The 19,182-nt window shown below is 33.8% G+C and overlaps 1 protein-coding gene across 4 annotated transcripts in view; it reads left to right on the forward strand.

Moving 5' to 3' along the window:
• The first annotated feature begins 4,130 nt into the window (after positions 1 to 4,130).
• The window catches only part of LOC149532115 (bifunctional protein FolD 2-like), a 35,256-nt gene continuing 20,204 nt past the window's right edge, over positions 4,131 to 19,182 (forward strand). Inside the window, exons 1-3 of one of the 4 annotated variants that reach the window (XM_089811502.1) lie at positions 4,188 to 4,313; positions 4,438 to 4,539; positions 15,856 to 16,120. In XM_089811502.1, the coding sequence (XP_089667628.1) occupies positions 15,931 to 16,120 (190 nt within the window). In that variant the 5' untranslated portion in view covers positions 4,188 to 4,313; positions 4,438 to 4,539; positions 15,856 to 15,930. Of the gene's footprint in view, positions 4,540 to 14,724; positions 15,573 to 15,855; positions 16,121 to 19,182 lie in introns of those variants that run through there. The other 3 variants (XM_089811500.1, XM_089811501.1, XM_089811503.1) reach the window with 3 other exon arrangements.

Genomic DNA, 19,182 nt, shown 5'->3' on the forward strand with positions numbered 1-19,182 from the left:
ACCATATTAAAATACTCAAACTAAAAGTTGGAAGTTAGAAATATATTCTTGTGATATCAATATAATTTTTAATTAAAATATAAATAATTGCATATTCATTAAATAAAAAAAATTTAATATTTTAATTAAATTGAATATACATTGACAATTGTACAAGAAACATATATGAAGAAATGTATCCAAACTTATCTTCTAATCACTTAATTTTTTTATAAGCATTTGAGTGATGGGAAAATTTCTTAAAAGACACTACAAAACTATTTAATTATTTATAAAATATGACAATGTTAGTTATTATCAATAAAACTAAAACTATAACGACAAGTACTAGCCACTATGTGGCACTTGTTTTATTTGGAGAAGAAATTTGATAGTAAGTAAAAATTCTTGTTATTATTAAGGATTTTGAGATGATTAGTGTAAATGTCTAATATTTTAATATTGTGTTGGGATGGGTGATCTTTTGGGAAGACCTAATTCTTCACCTTTGTCAGCACCACCTAGATGCAAATAAGTGCTAAGTGTTACATTCATTCTTTTGAGAGATGGGGTTTTCCAAACCATTACTCATGAAAGAAGAGCCAATGAATTTTACTTGACATTGATCAATATAGCTATAAAAAGATTAGAATTTACTTATGTAAATATAGAAATTTTATATTTTAATCATATTATCATTTATATGATTTTTAATTTATTATTAATGCTAATGTAAAAGAAATAAAAGAAACTCCAAGTCATAAATCATCCAAACCAAACTGTGCATTAATTGGCTTAACACTTCCATATTGCTAAAGCAACCTCATAAGGTAAATCAAATAGGTTGTTCATTAAGAGCTCATGTAAACTAGATTTATAGATGTAAAACATGACATTATTTGCTTTCATGTGGGGATTTATGTTGAAACTCATATTGATTCAAATAATAAATCAACTATTTTATTTGGACTACATGGCATATATATAAAAATAGAAATAAGTTATATTAGAATTATAATTAAAATAACACATGATACCCATGTTTATTATTTGAGTAGGAAAATAGTGTATAAAACCAAACATACCGTTTTTGTAGCTACAAGAACATATTAAATATAATTTGGCTTGATTGAAGAAATCATTCCTAATGACAAAAGAACAATTATGTTGTATTTGGGCATTTGAACAACCACAACTTATCAAGACAAGGTTTATGTGTAGAATGTTGAATACATAAAAAAAACTATGAAAATTACACATTTATACGTGTAGTATAAAATTCTGCAAAGATCAAAAACTACCAAGAGTAGACCACTTCAACATAATTATAGACAAAAAGTAATGAAAAGTTGTCGCATGGTTGTAACAAAAGCTTTTGTTTAGTTTAGACTATATAAAAAATAATCAAAAGGAAAATTGTATTTGATTTTATAAGTTATGAAATATTGAATAGTAGTTTGAATGACTTTTTAAGAACCTTTAAATCTTTTGTCTATTTGATAAGATTAGAAATTAGATTTCCACCAATACAAGGTAATTTAGAAAGGAATGGGGCGAAGGTAGTTATTCATTACTTTTTTGGATTGGTTTATTTAGGAGGATTTCTTTTATTTGGAGAAGAAATTTGATAGTAAGTAAAATTTATGGTTATTGTTAAGGATGTTGATATTATTATTGTAAATGTCTAATATTTTAATATTGTGTTGAGATGGATGATCTTTTGGGAAGGCCTAATTCTTCACCTTTGTCAGCACCACCTAGATGCAATAAGTGCTAAGTGTTACATTCATTATTTTGAGAGATGGGTTTTTCCAAACCATTGCTCATGAAAGAAAAGCCAATGAATTTTACTTGACATTGATCAATATAACTATAAAAAGATTAGAATTTACTTATGTAACATTTATATGATTTTAATTTATTATTAATGCTAATGTAAAATAAATAAAAGAAACTCCAAGTCTCATAAATCATCCAAACCAAACTATGTATTAGTTGGCTCAACACTTCCATATCACTAAAGCAACCTCATAAGGTAAATCAAATAGATTGTTCATTAAGAGCCCATGTAAACTAGATTTATAGATGTAAAACATGACATTGTTTTCTTTCATGTGGGGATTTATGTTGAAACTCATATTGATTCAAATAATAAATCAACTATTTTATTTGGACAACATGAATATATATAAAAATATAAATAGGTTATATTAGAATTATAGTTAAAATAACACATGATACCCATGTTTATTATTTGAGTAGGAAAATAGTGTATAAAACAAAACATACCATGTTTGTAGGTACAAGAACATATTAAATACAATTTGGCTTGTTTGAAGAAATCATGCCTAATGACAAAAGAACAATTATGTTGTATTTAGTCATTTGAACAACCACAAGTTATCAAGACAAAGTTTTGTGTAGAATGTTGAATGAATCCTCGTAGGATTCATCCTTTGTTTAATATTCTTGAAACTCATTTTGAATCTACTTCTAGAAAATTAATCTCAGTTCAAATGGATGAGTTTTATCTTACATGGGCTGAGGGTGGCTGAGGATACAAGCACCAACTTATTGGAAACCTAAAGAAAGGAAACTGGTTGTGATTCACAATCAAAATGACTTTATTTTGTACTTTCATTTGAATGGTTTACTTAATTAATCTTCATCCCTCATTTTTATCGATTTGTGACTTGGTTTCCAAGCAATTCTATCATTTCAAGGCCTTAGATTGTCTATAGTAAACTAAGTCTTCATGATGTTAGGAATAGTTGCAAATACAGTAAACAAATTATAAAACCATCTTATGCAAATCTTTTTTTTTTTTGGGCAGGTGGGTGCGGGAGGGGGGGGGGGGGGGGGGGGGGGGATGGTCATTCTGAATGCTTCAATAAAAAAACATGTTAATAAGGAATCTATTTGGTAATGTTGACCATAAACCTTCGTAACAAGTATATGACTTGCCAAATAATATATTCTAAATAATTTGGAGCGATTTGAAATTTTTACATAAGATCTTAGAAGTGTGAAATTAGGATGCTCAACTACTAGGTTGTCTCCCTATCCCATAGTCTATCTTTACCTTCACAAACCTTAGAACAAAATTATTTCTTAAAGAGAAAATTAAATAGGCCTAAACTAAATCTAAAGAGCACATCAACTACAATTTTATGTAATCTAGAGTTAAATCACTACACAACCTTCATATAGAACCACCATGGTCCTTTGGTCTATATTCAAGAATGAAAAATAATCTACATATACAATTATCAGACAAAAGGAAGAGTCTTGATTGCAACAACTCTAACTATAGTGCAAAAAATTACATAACTCATCCTTTCCCTTATTATACACGAATCTAGGTATTTTTCCTTCATCGCTATTTAATTGGATACATTTAATCATTTCAATGTCCTCTATCCCTTTTGAATAAAGTTGTTTTGTTTTTCATTATCCCACTACAAATCATGTTTCTACGAAATCCATTTTTTCATGTTCCAGAAACAATCTAGCCATTAACTTGTTCTGCATACAATAGATTAAACTTGCAAACAAAAAAGTGTCTACTATTTTTCCTCCCATATAGTTTAGTTCGTGGGAAAAACACAAACCAATTGAACTATCTTTATTTTGTGTATTCCTCTTTTACATTTCTTTTAGTTTTATAATAAATGTACATATGAATTTAAGAATGCCTAAATTAGCCTATTTCAAATTAACAATGTTTAATTTTATTTTCAAGCTTTTTCAGTTTACTTCGCTTTGTATTAAATGCCTAACAATGTGTGTGTAGACAACTTTTTTATATAGAATTGTGCCTTTTGTCACTATCAACGAACCCCTTGCTCCTTTTAGTGCAAGTGCTAGTAATACCATTAAGATATCAATTTTAGTGTCTAATTGTCCAATTGAAAGATAATTGTGACATGTTTAAATTCAAAGATATATATAAAATATTTGTAGTATATGTATTAAAATTCAATGTATTGATCAATCAAAATTCCTTTCTAATCCATTAATTAATTATATCTTATGATCCGCCTAACCATTACGCCTCCTCCTTCGAAACAAATGCTAGTTCATAAATTATAAACTAATTTGTAATTCCCTGATATCCGTAAATTTGAAGCCTCACACAATGATAATGGTTTGTTTTTATTGTATTTCTGGTATATAAAACTGAACGTAATCTAATAAAAAAACAGTTTGGGAAGAATCCTGTTTCGAATATTTGGAATATCTACTTATACTGAATAATTTTGAATATCTACCAGAAACTTTGGAGGTTCTCCATGAAATCTTTTATTATTTTGGTATTACTGTCACACGTTGGAGTATGTTGCTCTCTCTGAGACCATGATAAAATCCGTTGGAAAAAATGGGGAATGTTGCCCGGTTTTGTAGAAAAAGAAGATTTTGTGGTTTCCTAATAGATCAGACTCTTGGGCTCTGTTGCAGGTTTTGAAGACTTTTATCAGTAAATTGAAGGATTGTTTACAGAACAATACAAGTAAGAGCATACCGAACGTACTCTGCAATTTGTCAGGAACGAAGAAACAAGCTAAGCACCTTCTTTAACATTTTTCTCTTCATTCTTACTAGATTAACCTCTTTAACTTTCAAAAGTGGACGCTGCTTAGGAAGTTGTAAAGTTATTTGTAGGGAAATCTCTCCCAGGCAATGAACATTTTTTATTCCGTAAAATTCGAACTGCAAACTTTTAGTCAGACCTCTTGGCATTTTACGTAGGGCATTTATCCTGTTTGTGTTTCATAGACTGAAACTTTTCATGGGATTGCTCCACAGGATAAATAGAAACTGTATCTTCCTTCATGGAGTTTGATTCCGTAAAAGGACTCCTTAATTTGCAGCTTCAAGAAAATTTAAGATTTATGCGTCACTTGAGTTGGAGCAGTAGCCGATTCCATGGAATCCGTTTCCAACGAAAGGACTCATAAATATTCTTTCTGCGTTACATCTAATATTTAGCAGCTGTTATCAGCGTTGGCCTAATGACAAATGCGATTTTCCTGTTGTAGTACAATTAAGTTACTGCTAATTTCCAAATTATCTCAGTGGGTATTACAATCCTTCAGACCCTCTCTCAAAAGCTTGGCTGCTGGATTTTAATCTTTTATGGAACCACCTGCATATTAAAATAGGAGCAGCATCACCTTGAATGAGACTGCAGCTTATGTCTATTCAAAACCTGCAAACATGGTTATAAATCACACTTTTCAAACTTGGTGAGTTCTCGCTAAACTAACAAACGTGGCTAGAAACTTCTGAGTCAAATCCATCAGAGAATCTCGAGAATTTCTTGGCGAGATTTGCTTGAAACTCATGAGATTTCTTGGCAGACTTGTTTACCAAAACTATATGCTGACTAGTGATATAAACACTGATATCTTTTTCATCGTATAGTCTTCAGCGATTAGGATCTCAGTGGCATGAGTTAGTTGCGTGGTGATTAATAGGATTTATTAACGGCTGGTTAATAGAAAATAATGAAAAATGACATGTTCCATAAAATTTAAAACATTTTCGGAGGTTCTGGATATGACTCTGTGAGCAATTTGTTATCAATACATTAACGCCATTAACACATTTTACAATACTGTTAAAACAATTATGCAAGTGATAAGAATATTCACACATAAACACATGAGAACGCCAGATTTATGTGGAAACCCAAAAAGGAAAAACCACGGCAAGAAAAGCTGCTTGGAACTTTTGTCGCAATCCAAGCTCACAAAATTATAAGGAACTTACAACAATTTTGCAAGCACCAAGCATAGGAGTTTCAACCTAAGAAGGAGACACCAATCCCCAATCAGCTTTGCAGGCAACAACCTATAAGAGATACCAAACCCTAATCCAAAGAACTGAGCACTAACTGAAATTACGAGGCACCAATATTAATCACAAAGAAGATACAAGAAATATAAAAGATATGTCAGCTGGACCTTCCAAACTCAACATTCATCATCTGTCTGATTTGATTTGCTTCAGAACACTCTCATAATGTATCTGGAATATGCATCAAGTTTGCACACTTCATTTCATATGAACTTCTCTTAATGGAGTATATAGTTTGCACAACTTCTGTTATTACAACCAAACATTGGAATGGAACTAATTGGTCTTATACATGCATTCCTATAATATTTACGTCTTCATGTGGGCCTAGAATCCAATTACAATGTCTCTAAGTCGGCCAAGGATAAATTCCTGAAATCAAACATATAGTTGGCTCAGTCGTCAAGCCAATGCGTTCCACTAGGAGTGGGATCACACTATGCAAGCAGCAATACCCAACATGAACTCAACTGATCCCAAACTACCTTCACATGCTTCCTTTAGCTGGTGCACATTTTCTTTTCTCTGGTGCATCCAACATAAACTCTTGAATGGTCAACAAGCTTACATAGTATTCACACTGTCTCTTCTAACTTTCTATCTGCTTGACCAAATCCTCTGAAACTTGGATATAATTCCAGGCTGCAAGCCATAACTGTCAACTATGGTAGAATGCAGTGCCAAACTATGACAATGCAACATAATACAAATATTGTCTTTGAGCAATATAACTCAAAAACTTACCGCAAACAGTTCCAAACATCTGCAAATACACTGGACAATTAGGAGCAATTAATTCTGGCACACATCGATACATTAAGAGAGCTATCCAAACATTATTAGACTGTATTTTAGCGTTCTCAGATACTCTGACATACTACCGCCCTCTAGTGCTACTATTGCCATTTATGCAATTTTATTTGTGTAATTTGCTTGCTGGGCTCTTCCTATGTTTCCCGTTGTTTTGATTTCCGAGCATTGTCTATATGACTCGTGAGGGGTGTGGTAGACCTTGAAAATTTCCATGTCAAATTACAAATTTTCAATTTCTCCTTAAAAAATACCCTGGTAGACATCTTTTCGCCATTTCGGAGGAAGAGATTAGAGGTACCCTCGAAATAGCAAAATTTTGCTATTTCGGGTGACACAAGAAGAGCACCTTGTGAAGGAGTGAGTTATTGCTGTTTTAAACAACTAAGGATTAAAAGCCTGCGAAGTAGCGATTTTCGCAAGATTGCACATACCGATACAAGGTGACCACTAAGCAGCAAATTTCATTGTTTCGGAGATATACTTGAGAGGGGAGTGCGAAGTAGCAACTTTTGCCGTTTTGGAAGGGGAAGATGAACAGTATAGTGAAGTTACGAAAAGGGATTAATAAACATTTAAAAGGGTGAAATAAGTCATTTTATGTACATCAAAGTACGAGTCATTAATGATAGAATGTTTGAAATGATGGATGAGTGAAATAGAGAAGTGGCCACTTATGTGAAATGTTTGAAATCATAAATGAAGAATTAAAAGGTGAATAAAGGTAACTTATCTAAAGTAAGAAGCCATTCTCTATGAATACCATTCTAAGCTGCAGAAGGATATGAAGAACGAGTGAAGGAGCTGTGAAACTGCATTGTCAAGCCTCAAAAATCCGTAAGTTAAATTCTCTCTCTAAATTTGAATTCCTGCTCAAATGACACCTAAGAAAGAAGCTACCACTAAGAAGGAAGTAACTATTAAGAGAGACAAAGGTGAGAACATAGAAACAACCATACAGAAGACAATCCTAGAGTTATTTCCCGACTCTTCAGCTACTGATACTATGTCTATATTCTCTGATGAATTCAGTGTGTGTATGGATGCAACTTTGCCAATTTTATCGTAGGTCGTTGTTCTGGTATTTTTATGCAAATAAGGATGAAAAGGAACCTAGGAACAATGCTTGGCGGCTTGACCTAGGAAAAATCATTGTTCCGGATGTATATGTGGACATAGAACTCATTAATATCTAAGTTGAATGTTCTGAACCAGCTACAAGAACAGTCAGAAAGCCAGATGGGATGACCCTGCTGGTCATAACTAGGTCTCATATTGAGGATTGTTTCGGATTGAGCACACAAGCCTAATTAAGATAGACAGGACCCAGTTCAGTGTTGATTATGAGAGGACAATGAAATTTAGGCTGATCAAAATCGCACACTGAATAGGGGCCAAAACAACAGATTAATGCCGGTTGAGAAAATGGGTCCTCATTCCATTGACAGGTTTATGATTTTTTTTCAAAAACACTTATTATGAGTGGGCTCAACTGTTTGGAGAGGATTCTAAAGATAAATTTCCCTTTGATGACATGTACGTGACCATGAGAATTCAAAACCCTCATTCCTATTTAGAGTTTGATTTTGCTAGTGAGATTGAGAGAACCCTTCATACACAGTTGGCTAGTTGGAAAACTGCTAAATCATTCAAGAATTACTCTCTGTTGTGCCATCTCTTGCTATTCCAAAATGCTGACCAATTTAGGAGTTCTCCAAAGCTCACTACCACTAATTACCAAGGAAATCCATTACCCATTTAGATGTGGTGCAAGGCCTGGACAAACATGGGGATTTCAAGACATTTAGGGATGTGTTTGTTGTATGGATTACTAGATTGCTTGGAGGTTCCATCACCAGAATCCTCAAACAAATCAAGGTAATGCTGAGGTCAAAGGAATACCTACCTGATGGAAAATATGAGTTCAATTTTGGGGACTAGATATGCAAACCTAATTTCAAATTGATTAGGTCGTATGGATGTAGGCAGCAGCCCCACATGCCACCTCAGTTTGTGTTTGAGAGGGTAGGTTTCCTTGAGTTTATTTGGCAACTGATGTGGATTGAAAAGGATGTTGCACAACCTACGAAAAAGGGGAAAAACAAGCCCCATTTTATGAAATTTGATGGTTTCATAATAGGATAGTCAAACATAAAGGAAGTTCAAGAGCATATTATGAATAATATTGGTTTCCAAAGTGCAAAGGCAAGGCAATATGATCCTAAAGGACATAACAAGTCTTTTGTTGCAAGACACAATTATCAATTCAATTTTGAGGAAGACATTATAAGGAATTGTGATCATATTCCCGAGATTATGCAGATGATGAAGAAGTGGGGTATTTTGTTAAACATTGAGAAGCAAAGGTTAAGTGCAGGATTTCCCCATTTTTACGATGAAATTGAATTAGAGGCCATCACAGTTGATATGTATTTAAAACTTTGATGAGATACATCAGGAGTATATGAAACAGAAAAAGGGAAAGGAGGTTGAGCCACCTCAAGACTCACCCGCTCAAAAGAAGAGGAAATTGTTAGCAGGGAGTTCATCTTCAGAACCCAAGACAAGTGTGTCTGAGGAGAGTAGCACCCCACTGGTCACTTATGAAGATTCAGATGATGGAGGGTTAGAGGAAGTTGCCCATATACTGAAAATTTTGAAAGAAAGTACCACAGTTAAAGAACCGGAGCCTGCACCAGTGTTCAAAGAGGAGATGCATGGGTATCATGCATTAACAATGGAGAATGACACACCAATTGACACTGAGGATGAGAGGGAGGGAATTTCTCAACAGTTCATTGAACAAGAAGACTTCACTAAGACACAAGAGTTTAAGGACTTCTGGATCAAGTACAAAATGAAGGACTTTGATGGAAACAAGAAAAAGCCGGAAGGGATTGATGAATCCCAACATTCTACTGTGATCCAACATATGCTAGATGAATTGCATCTCGATGACATGAACTGCTGAAGAAGAAGCCTGAGAGATCATACACAAGAGTGATATCCTCATTGTGCCTGGCCTGACACTTAAGGAATGTTCTTGTTGGACCAAGTAAGGAAGCAGGATGACACTACATTTGCCACTGAAATTGAAACTTTGGAGAAAATAGAAGGGTCAGGATTTGATCCAAAAACTGAAACCTTGGCCACTTGGGTCACCTCTAAAGGTGATAAGCCCAAGTTAATTGACATCTCCAAGGGACACGGGGAATGACAGTTGTCCAGACTATAGATAATACTAATCCTTTAGTCCCTGCAAATGAATTTATGCATAAAGCCATCTTCAACAGGGCAGAAATAAAGCACATGAAGGAGAGAATTGAGGAATTGCAGATAAGAGAAATGGACATGAATGCAATTATTAATAAAATGCACACAAAAGCAAGAAGGTTGGAGAGTCAGCTTAATAGCATGAGAACCCTTCCAACACCTGAAGCCATTGTTGTTCACTAACCCACAGTACCCACCATTGAAATAAAACAAAAGCATATTGAGGAAATCAGAGATTAGGACATACACAGAGAATGCACTTATAGGAACCTTGAGGATATCTTGGCATTCGGGATCAAGATGATTATGGGAAAATGCAATGAAGTGTATGAGGGGTTTCAATTCTTGAATAATATGATTGATTTCTTAAAAAACAACAAGGATGTATTGCTGGAATTGGAAGCCTTCACAGTTCGAGTTGGACAGATTATATGAGGTAACCAAGAGGGATCCAGATGCTCCCTGACTGATTAAGGATATAGTAGATGTGTTGGAAGCTATACAAAAGAACTTGGCATATTTGGAATAGGAGCAGTAGAAAACCAAATAGAGGGTAGTGCTCATCTCCTGTGTTGAGCATTGCATCATACCTTCTCTATTGGACAGTGATGGACATACCAAAAGCTTGGAGGAATGAAAGGGTGAAATGATGACATTGCCACAAAGGGCTATAAATTGCTTCAAGGAGAAGGAAAGCTTCCAAATAAATGATTTCCATGCTCTATTGGATAAGATCATTATTCCAGAAAGCAAGTTTACTAAATTTCAAACTGATATCCAAGTTACTACAGGGAAGCAGTGGCAAGACATACAAAGATTCATCCCCGAGGTCTCCAGATTCACATGGCCTACTTATGCATAGATCTCTAAGTGGATCAATGACTACATGACAGTACCTGAACCAATGCAAGTGGAGACAACAACTAATGAAGAGGAAGAGGCCGCCGCTGCTGCAGAATGAACAACAAACAACCCTTGTTAAGTTAATCTCTAGTTTATATGCATTAGTGCTTAGTTAGTTATGGATAGTTATGAAATGAAAAGATCCAAAGCTTTGTTGCACCCTTTCATATTGTATAAGAAAGGGTACTAGGATCTTATAGAATAATATAAGAAGATACACGATACATACAAATTTTTTATACAGTTCGACATTTTGGATATATTCCCATCTTTATGCAATATTATAAAGTAGTTTGAACTTTAATGTTTGATGCAATTTCAAGATCTATGCAATCTTCACTGTTTTACTGTTGTTCCTTATTTCATATAGCAGTATAAGATACTTTCCTTTGATACTCTATTCGGATATTTGGATGTTCAATAACTCATCTTTTAGTATAGTCCTCTTGAATCTATGTTATTGTTGATGGATTGAATTCTATATATATCTTTGATTATCAAATGTTTCATGCTATGTAATATTTGTCTAATTGGTCTCCATCACTGGGGTTAAATTCACTTAGGCTTGGGTCCATATTCCATAAAGTTCTCTGTCCAATAATTGATGGCGTGCACGCTGTCTTCAAGGGTTTGATGATACTTTGAATTTTTGTTTACTCTATTTAGTATTTACCCAGTGGCAAAGGACTGGTCTAGCTATTGTTAAGTTGATCAACAATTATAATTAGTAAGGTTCTCTATTTGATTACCAGCATCACATTAAGTTACTGTTACCGTCTCCATCGTATTTCACAACTAAAACATTTATCTTAGCAATCAAAGTATTTTACCTTAAATTACTGATTTCTCTGTGGGAATAACTTGCTATCCCAAGAGTATCAAGCAATAAAATCTGCATAAGCTATATCAGAAAGTTTGCATTAGGTATACCCACCTCGGTTAGTAGATCCTAAAGTGAAGAGGGTTTGGTCTCTTAGTTCAAATCCTAGTTGTTGGCCAAATTGTGTTGGATTTCCCAGCATTGAGCAAGCAAGGCTCATAGGTTTTCCAACCAACGATTTGAGGAACCAATAGGGTATTTTGTGAATAGTGTATTATTTTATTTTAATAGAAATAGACACGCTATTCATGAAAAAAAAAACTTAATCTTTTTGACATCAATGACAAGACTATGTGCAACATAATTCCACTTGTGAGCTTTCAATTCCTAATATTGTTAAAATTTTACACTCCAGGCTTTAATTTTAAGATCATGCTCAAAAGTATATAAACATTGCCAATTCACCTAATGATATATGGTTGGAAGCTAAGAAGTAAAGCCTATTTTTCATTTGCTCCACTTTAACTGCTGTATTGTATTAGGAATCTGAATAGAGAAGCAAACATCATTATATGTGTTGTGCTTAGAAGGAAATTCTATGCTTAGTGTAGACACCTATATCTCATTACATTACTAGGTAATCGTATTTAGTTATCTCCTAGGACATTATTGATTAAATATTTATCATTTAATTAATTAATCGTCATCCCCTAGTTAATTAATTAATTAAATTAACTATAGTCCAATTGATAAAATCAAATGATAACCCAAAATCAATTTATTAATTAAATCCCTATTCCTTTATTAAATTAAATAAATTCTCAAATCTATTTAATTTAATCCCATATCCCCATTTTATTAAATAAATCATTTAATAAAATATCTAAACCCTAAAAGCATCCTTAAACCCTATCCTAACCCCTAATCCAACCCATTCGCCCATACTAACCTTACTTAGCCACCTAACTAACCCATCCTATCAAAGCTAAACCACTTAAACCCTAACCCCCTTTCTAAGCTAATCCTAATCCCCCTCCTAAACATATGCACAACCTTAAGCAAGGGTTAATACTTGCTAACCCAAGCTAAAGTCAACAAACTCATCCTCACTCTCACCCTCCAACATTTATGACTCTTAGATCCCCATTTATGACTCTTACAAAGCAATTATGAGCATTTATGGAGCCCTTATCTCTTGAGCCTCCTTTGTTGACCATCCACCTTGCCCTTCCCTTTATCCAATCACCCTGTGACATGTGTCACTTCCCTATTAGCCGTAAACAAGCACAATCCATGTGCTTCCTTTTGAGTGCATCTTGACGCTCCTTCACCATTTTGTCATCTTTGCATCCTGACCATCCATCTCTCTACCCCTTAGCCTATAAATGGAACTCTCTCCCTTCACAAGTATCATCCACCTTTCATGCAATGTTATAATGCTATTTTGAGAGCTTGAAAACTACCAAAATACCATTATAATGCTAAAATCCATCTCCACCTCCATTGTTGAATCCTCCATTTGCCCTCATACTCGATAATGACTCATCCATTGGAAGCTCGAGCACATCGTGAGCATACATCCGCTATCCATCAGGTACATAGCTTTGTCATTGTGGGAAACACTTGAGGAGCTTACCATTTTTGGTCTGCTTTCCTCCATGGTGTCTTCTTTGGTTCAATCTAAGTGTTAGCTTTGTTTAGTATTGAGAATGCTTGTAATAGATTAGTATTCAATTTGCACTACTAGATAATAGGTGATACACTTAGTAGATGCTATGTGAATTTATGTAATGTCCCCACTATTAGGGTTGATTTGAAATACTAATACCTTCAAAATAAATGTTAGATTTAAATACTAACAATTATAGATGTATTATTCTTGCCATAGTTTTGGCCATTATCTCATTCTCATCTAGCCATTTATACAAGGTTACTCATCTCTCGCACTGGCACGATATCCATTTATATGAGGATCTCACTTTTTGCACTGGCACTATAAGATTCCATCAATCCCCATCTTAGCCATTTATATAAAGACGACTCTTGACTCTATACTGGTACGAAGCCATTTATATAGGCAAGCAATGTCCTTATACTGACACTATGGGTTCTTAATCATTTTGTAAGAAATATATGTACTAAATAATTAATTAACTTATATTCATATATATAAATAAATTTATAAATATAATTAAATAAATATAATCTATAAACATACCTTTCTTACCTTATTCTTAGTCGGCCTTTCAATTAATTATTCCTTCTAGATTATCTCAACTCTATATTTACTTTCCAAAACTCTTCATTTTCTAATTATAAGGAAATGAAAAAATATACTTTTTCATTTCTTCTTTTCCAAGAGTCACAACCTTTCATAATACAAATCCTTTGAAAAGTCACAACTTCATAGTTATAACCGTTTTGAAAAGTCACAACACCTCATAACTAAAATCCTTTGGAAAAGTCCCAATACTTTATAATCAAAATATTTTTGAAGAGTCACAACTGTTCATAATTATGACCCTTTCAAAAGGTTCGCATCCTTTTAATATCATTGATACTTTTTCAGAAAGTCATTTATTTTTTTCATATTACTTTCCTCTTCCGTTTTCCCTTTTTGAACTCCTCTCCTCTTCTCTTCCCTTTTTTTTCCTTTTTCTCTCTAAAATAAACTCTCCTCCCTTTTATATCTTAATTTTAAGGAGTCATGTCTATTTGTTAAACGTCTCTTGACTTTTCATTAGATTTAGTTAATTTATATTATTCTATGTTATATTATTTATTTACTTACTTATTTGTGTTTATTTTATTTATTATTAAATTCTATTTAGGAAGTTAACATACTTTCTACAATATTGTCTCTTGTATTTTATTTTATTTCTTTCTTTACTCATTAATTTTTTTTTTTAATAATTATTTAAAGTATCATACTAAATATTATTTTATTAATAATATAGATTAAATAATTATTATTTCCTTGTTTTATATTTTAGTATTAGTTCTAATATAACTTTATTATTTATTTAATAACATTATATTATCTAATTATTATTAAAATTCTATCCTAAAATGGGGATATGACAATTTATTTTGCAAAGGTGAAGAATTGTTCAGCAATTATACACTTTTATAGTTTGTTGAAGTATTAGTGGAATCGAATATTTTGTGTGACAGTCTCTATTGATGTATTTTAAAGACAGTTGATCTTCGATCTAGCAAGTTCATATGATGAGTACACGATAATACATTCTCTTGTTTTCCAATCCACATCACCATCCAGTTTGTATGTATGGGAATCATGATTTGCTAACGATAAAGTGAAGTTGATTGAGTTGTGTGTTGGTAAATAAGATCTCTTGTGAATGCCCCAGTCTTGCTGGATCTAATCTGTTCTAGTTTCTTCCAGTTGTATGTAAACTTTAAATGGAGTGTTCTTGCCACCTATCAGGGGTGTTATTTTTATAGATGAAACACAACCTAAATGGCTGAGAAAGTAGCTAAATTTCAGTTATATTTAGCATAGACTTCTAGCTGGACATGGATGCTAATTCTGGAACAATCAAAATGTTTCGATGGTTTATGCAGTAGAAATGTAGACTGGCTTTAATTTCACGTATTTCACCTTATTTTTTCACATTCTTTTGGAGTGTTAGTTCATTAGAAAGTGGGATTATAGCCCTTTTATGAGGGTTGTTTGGAATAGCAAATTCTGAGATAGTCTTCTATAATTCTGTAGACAGCCATGCACACTCATTGGTCATGAGAGATTAAACTAATTCAGTTAGAGGCACTTTGTAACTTGGTTTATGGTTGTTTGAATTTAAAGTCTTATTGATTGCCTTAAGCTTTTGTGCTTGTCGTGATGCAATTAGGGGCTTTAAAAATGGTGGCAGACAAAATTTAAAAGTTACGAAATTTGACTTGCATGGTAAGGCCTCATAAAGTTAAACCCTAAACCTTTACCAATTGAGTTGCCAAAAATTGATTCCAATGAAAAAGATACCTTTGTAAGATTTTTTGTTTACTTCACAATCTTAAATAGAAAGAAAACATTTGTCTTCGTCTCAAAATACACCTTAACAAGCTTAGTTGCTTCTTTAGTTGCATTGCATCTTGAAATGAGACTTCCCATGTAGATTTTTAAATGTTTAAAAACAGTTGAATTTACATCAGTATTCTAGAGACATGAAGATATATTTTATTTGATGTAGGTTTGGAGCAGTGGAATGCTGTCATGATAGAGTATGGATGAGTTACTTCTTAAGCTTACATAGCATTTAGAGTGGATGCACTTTCCATTGTGGAGGAGATCAGCAGTTGCAGCAATGAGAGTGCTCTCACGGAGTGTGACTGCATTCCTGATGGCACCACGTTTTCTTCCTACAGCAGCACTCAAGCAGATATTACTTTCTGATTCTCCTAACAGCAGGGTCACATGGGGAAGCAGAGGAACAGCTACAACTTCTGAAAAAACAGGTTGTGTACCCTTTCTGGAATGTAATAGTCCTAATAAGTGAGCTAGCCGTCTCAGCTTCCTCCTGTCTTACATTAAAACTTAAACTAACTTTGTTTAATCTTTATTGTCCCTGGAACCCTTCTTATGTGGATCAAGGGTTCAGTTCCATATTTCTTTCCGAGCTTAAAATATAAGCTCTCTTTCTATATACAGATGCATATGCAAATACATACATAGATATGTACATTAGTATACACACATATCCAAGCATTCAAACATATGTACATATAATATCAGAAGGCAATGGCTTTTTAAGGTTCAAGTGTAGACCACAGGGAATTTGTTTTGTTGTAATGGCCTTTTCAATCCATCCACACCCTCAAGCTGATCCATTAACATCCCCACGGTAGATGGATTGGACTAAGTGTTGTTTGATAAGGATGGATTGTTGGAATTTAATGCTCCAACAGGTTGGAAAAGGGATCAAATGAAATTTGTAGATCTTTGCGTTAGCTGTCACAGTCTCCAGGTAACTGTCAATTGGTTCATTTAGTTTTCAATCGTATCTAGTTTATTGTCATTTTTATTAGCATAATTATAAGATCTCGTGGGAGTCAAATGGATCTGTATATTTTTATTCTCCAATGATGAATAACTAGCTGTGAATTTGATGTTTTGTTTTATGTTTGTTCTTCATTTTTCTGCATGCAACTATTTTTAATATGGTATCAGACCCTGTTGATCTGCATCAGCTGTTGTAGTCATAGTCTGAGTGGTGGAAGGGAAACAAGGAGGTTTTCCTGCAAATAGAAGCATTGATTAAGAAAAAATACTGTCAAATGAGGTCTGCAGAAAACCCACAAAATATTGAGAGTTTCATTGAGGATGAGGGCATTTGTTTTATTTTGAAGAGCCCAACACTTTGAAGACAGGGAAGGATGTAGTAGAAGATTTAGATGCTTAATAGTTTGAGGTGCTAATTGTAGAAACGATACCTCATTGGGATTATGAGACATACATGTGAGGATTGAAGTCCAATAGTTCTGTGGAGATCTGAACATCTGGCCTTTACTAGGGTAATAAGACACTTCATGTACATATAGTGTTCATTGATTTTGGGAGCTTGGATTGTAGTTGTATGACCACACCTATAGCTGGGGAGCAGCTTGCAGAAGTTTCACTTGTCCAAGAATTACCCTTAAAGAAAAGTTTGTGCATAAGTAATTTTATCTTAATTTAAGTTGAATGTCAGTTTGATATTGTAGAATTAAGAGGGGGTGTTGGAATTTTATACTCCCAACAATTAGAGTTTGAAAAGGATTCCACCATGCACAAAATCTTTTTCACTTCAAAACTTTCCAAAACTACACCTCCTTCATCACCTTGATTTTTGCTTCACACCTAGACATTTTAATCACCATCAAAATTGAGGCAATCGTGCGGGGTGGAAATTCCTGAGTTAGAGGAATTTCCATGGCGGAAATCCTCTTATCAGAGAAATTCTGCCAGAATTCTTGGCACTTAAAACCTTCCCAAACTTCCTAGTCATCCAAACTTCACCCATATCTTTCAAATTTGATCCTTTCCCAAACCCAAGGACTTAGATTGTACCAAGCCTTTTAGAGATTCCTAAAATAGAGAAATTTCCATGTCGGAATTCCGCTAATTAGAGGAATTCTGGCAGAATTCTCTATGTACGTAATCACCCCCTTCTCTTAGATTTAGTTGTTTTTTCTCTCAAGTTTTGCCCAATGCTATGGCTGGAAACAAGGCTATGGATTGGGCCTGAGTGTATATTCTTTTCATTCTTAAGACGAAGCCAAATTGCCCCCCAGCTGCCCTCCTCTTTATCTGATCGTCCATCCCCCTCATGACTTAAACTCTAAAACCCAACTGCTTCAAGCTTTCCCACCTTGACTCCACTCTACCTCCTACTAAGGCCTAAAGACCTAAAATTGTTGCTATTTTAAAACCCTAATACCACCAAAGCCTATTGGCAAAGCAAAAAGAGGAGTCCCCATTTGCAATGGGGCAATGGTGTAGAAACTGTACAACAAGCTTTACAAATGGACTTGGGCAGACTTTGGGCAAATTTGTTGCCCAATGGCAAAACTGGGCTGACTTTAGGCTCAAAACATTTTTTTTTGACTTTAGTTAAAGTGTTTTTTCTCTAGTTTGGACTATTTGATCCTCCAACCCTAAAAGAGACCACTAAAAAAGCCAAAATGGTCGTTATATATGCCATTTGCGCATTTGTGAACGAAAAAGAAAATTTCTTGCCTCTATTGCTAAACTTCATGCCACAACCAGATGATGATCTTTGATGATATGTGATCAGTGATGGCTGATTGTTAATGTTGACAAAAATTGAACATAGATATGATGGTGTATTTTGGCATTTTGTATGTCAGTTGGACTAAAACATTAATATATATGGTGGTGTATTTTATTGTGTTGCTTTACTATTAGCATATTGGTGTATGAAATTATTTGTTGCTGCTATATATATATATATATATAATAAAATTATATATATTTTCGTACAAACGAACCCATAATGAATTCGAACCCAGTCCCTAAAATATTTGATTGAATTTCAAACCCAAACTTGAACTCGAATTTGAACTAGCAACTTAGACTAATACCTTAAAATACCTAGCAAAATGAATAAATAAAATTTATTACACTTTGAAAAAGATGCTTGAATTAGGCTCCCTAAAATCATTTGCAGCTGAAAATCACAAAGAAAAGACAACATAAATAAATAAAATATATTTTGGTGATGCAAGATTGGAATACACCCTTGGATGCTCTGCATCAAACACTTAGGGTAAGTGAAATGTATTAGGATTATTTAGACAAAAAATAATAGTTACATGCAAATATAACCAATAACACAAAAGAATTTAACACACAAATGGAATAGAAGACACAATGATTTGAAATGGTTCACCCAATCCTAGACTACGTTCACCAAACAAAATCCAATATTATTATCCAGTAACTTCAACTTGCTACAATTTGCAACCTCCTTTACAACTCAATACCATTGGAAGAAGCTATATATTCTCTTTGGAAAACT

The sequence above is a fragment of the Cupressus sempervirens genome, chromosome 11, assembly GCF_028749045.1.
Source record: "Cupressus sempervirens isolate cs-2001-9-10 chromosome 11, ASM2874904v1, whole genome shotgun sequence".
NCBI lineage: Eukaryota > Viridiplantae > Streptophyta > Pinopsida > Cupressales > Cupressaceae > Cupressus > Cupressus sempervirens.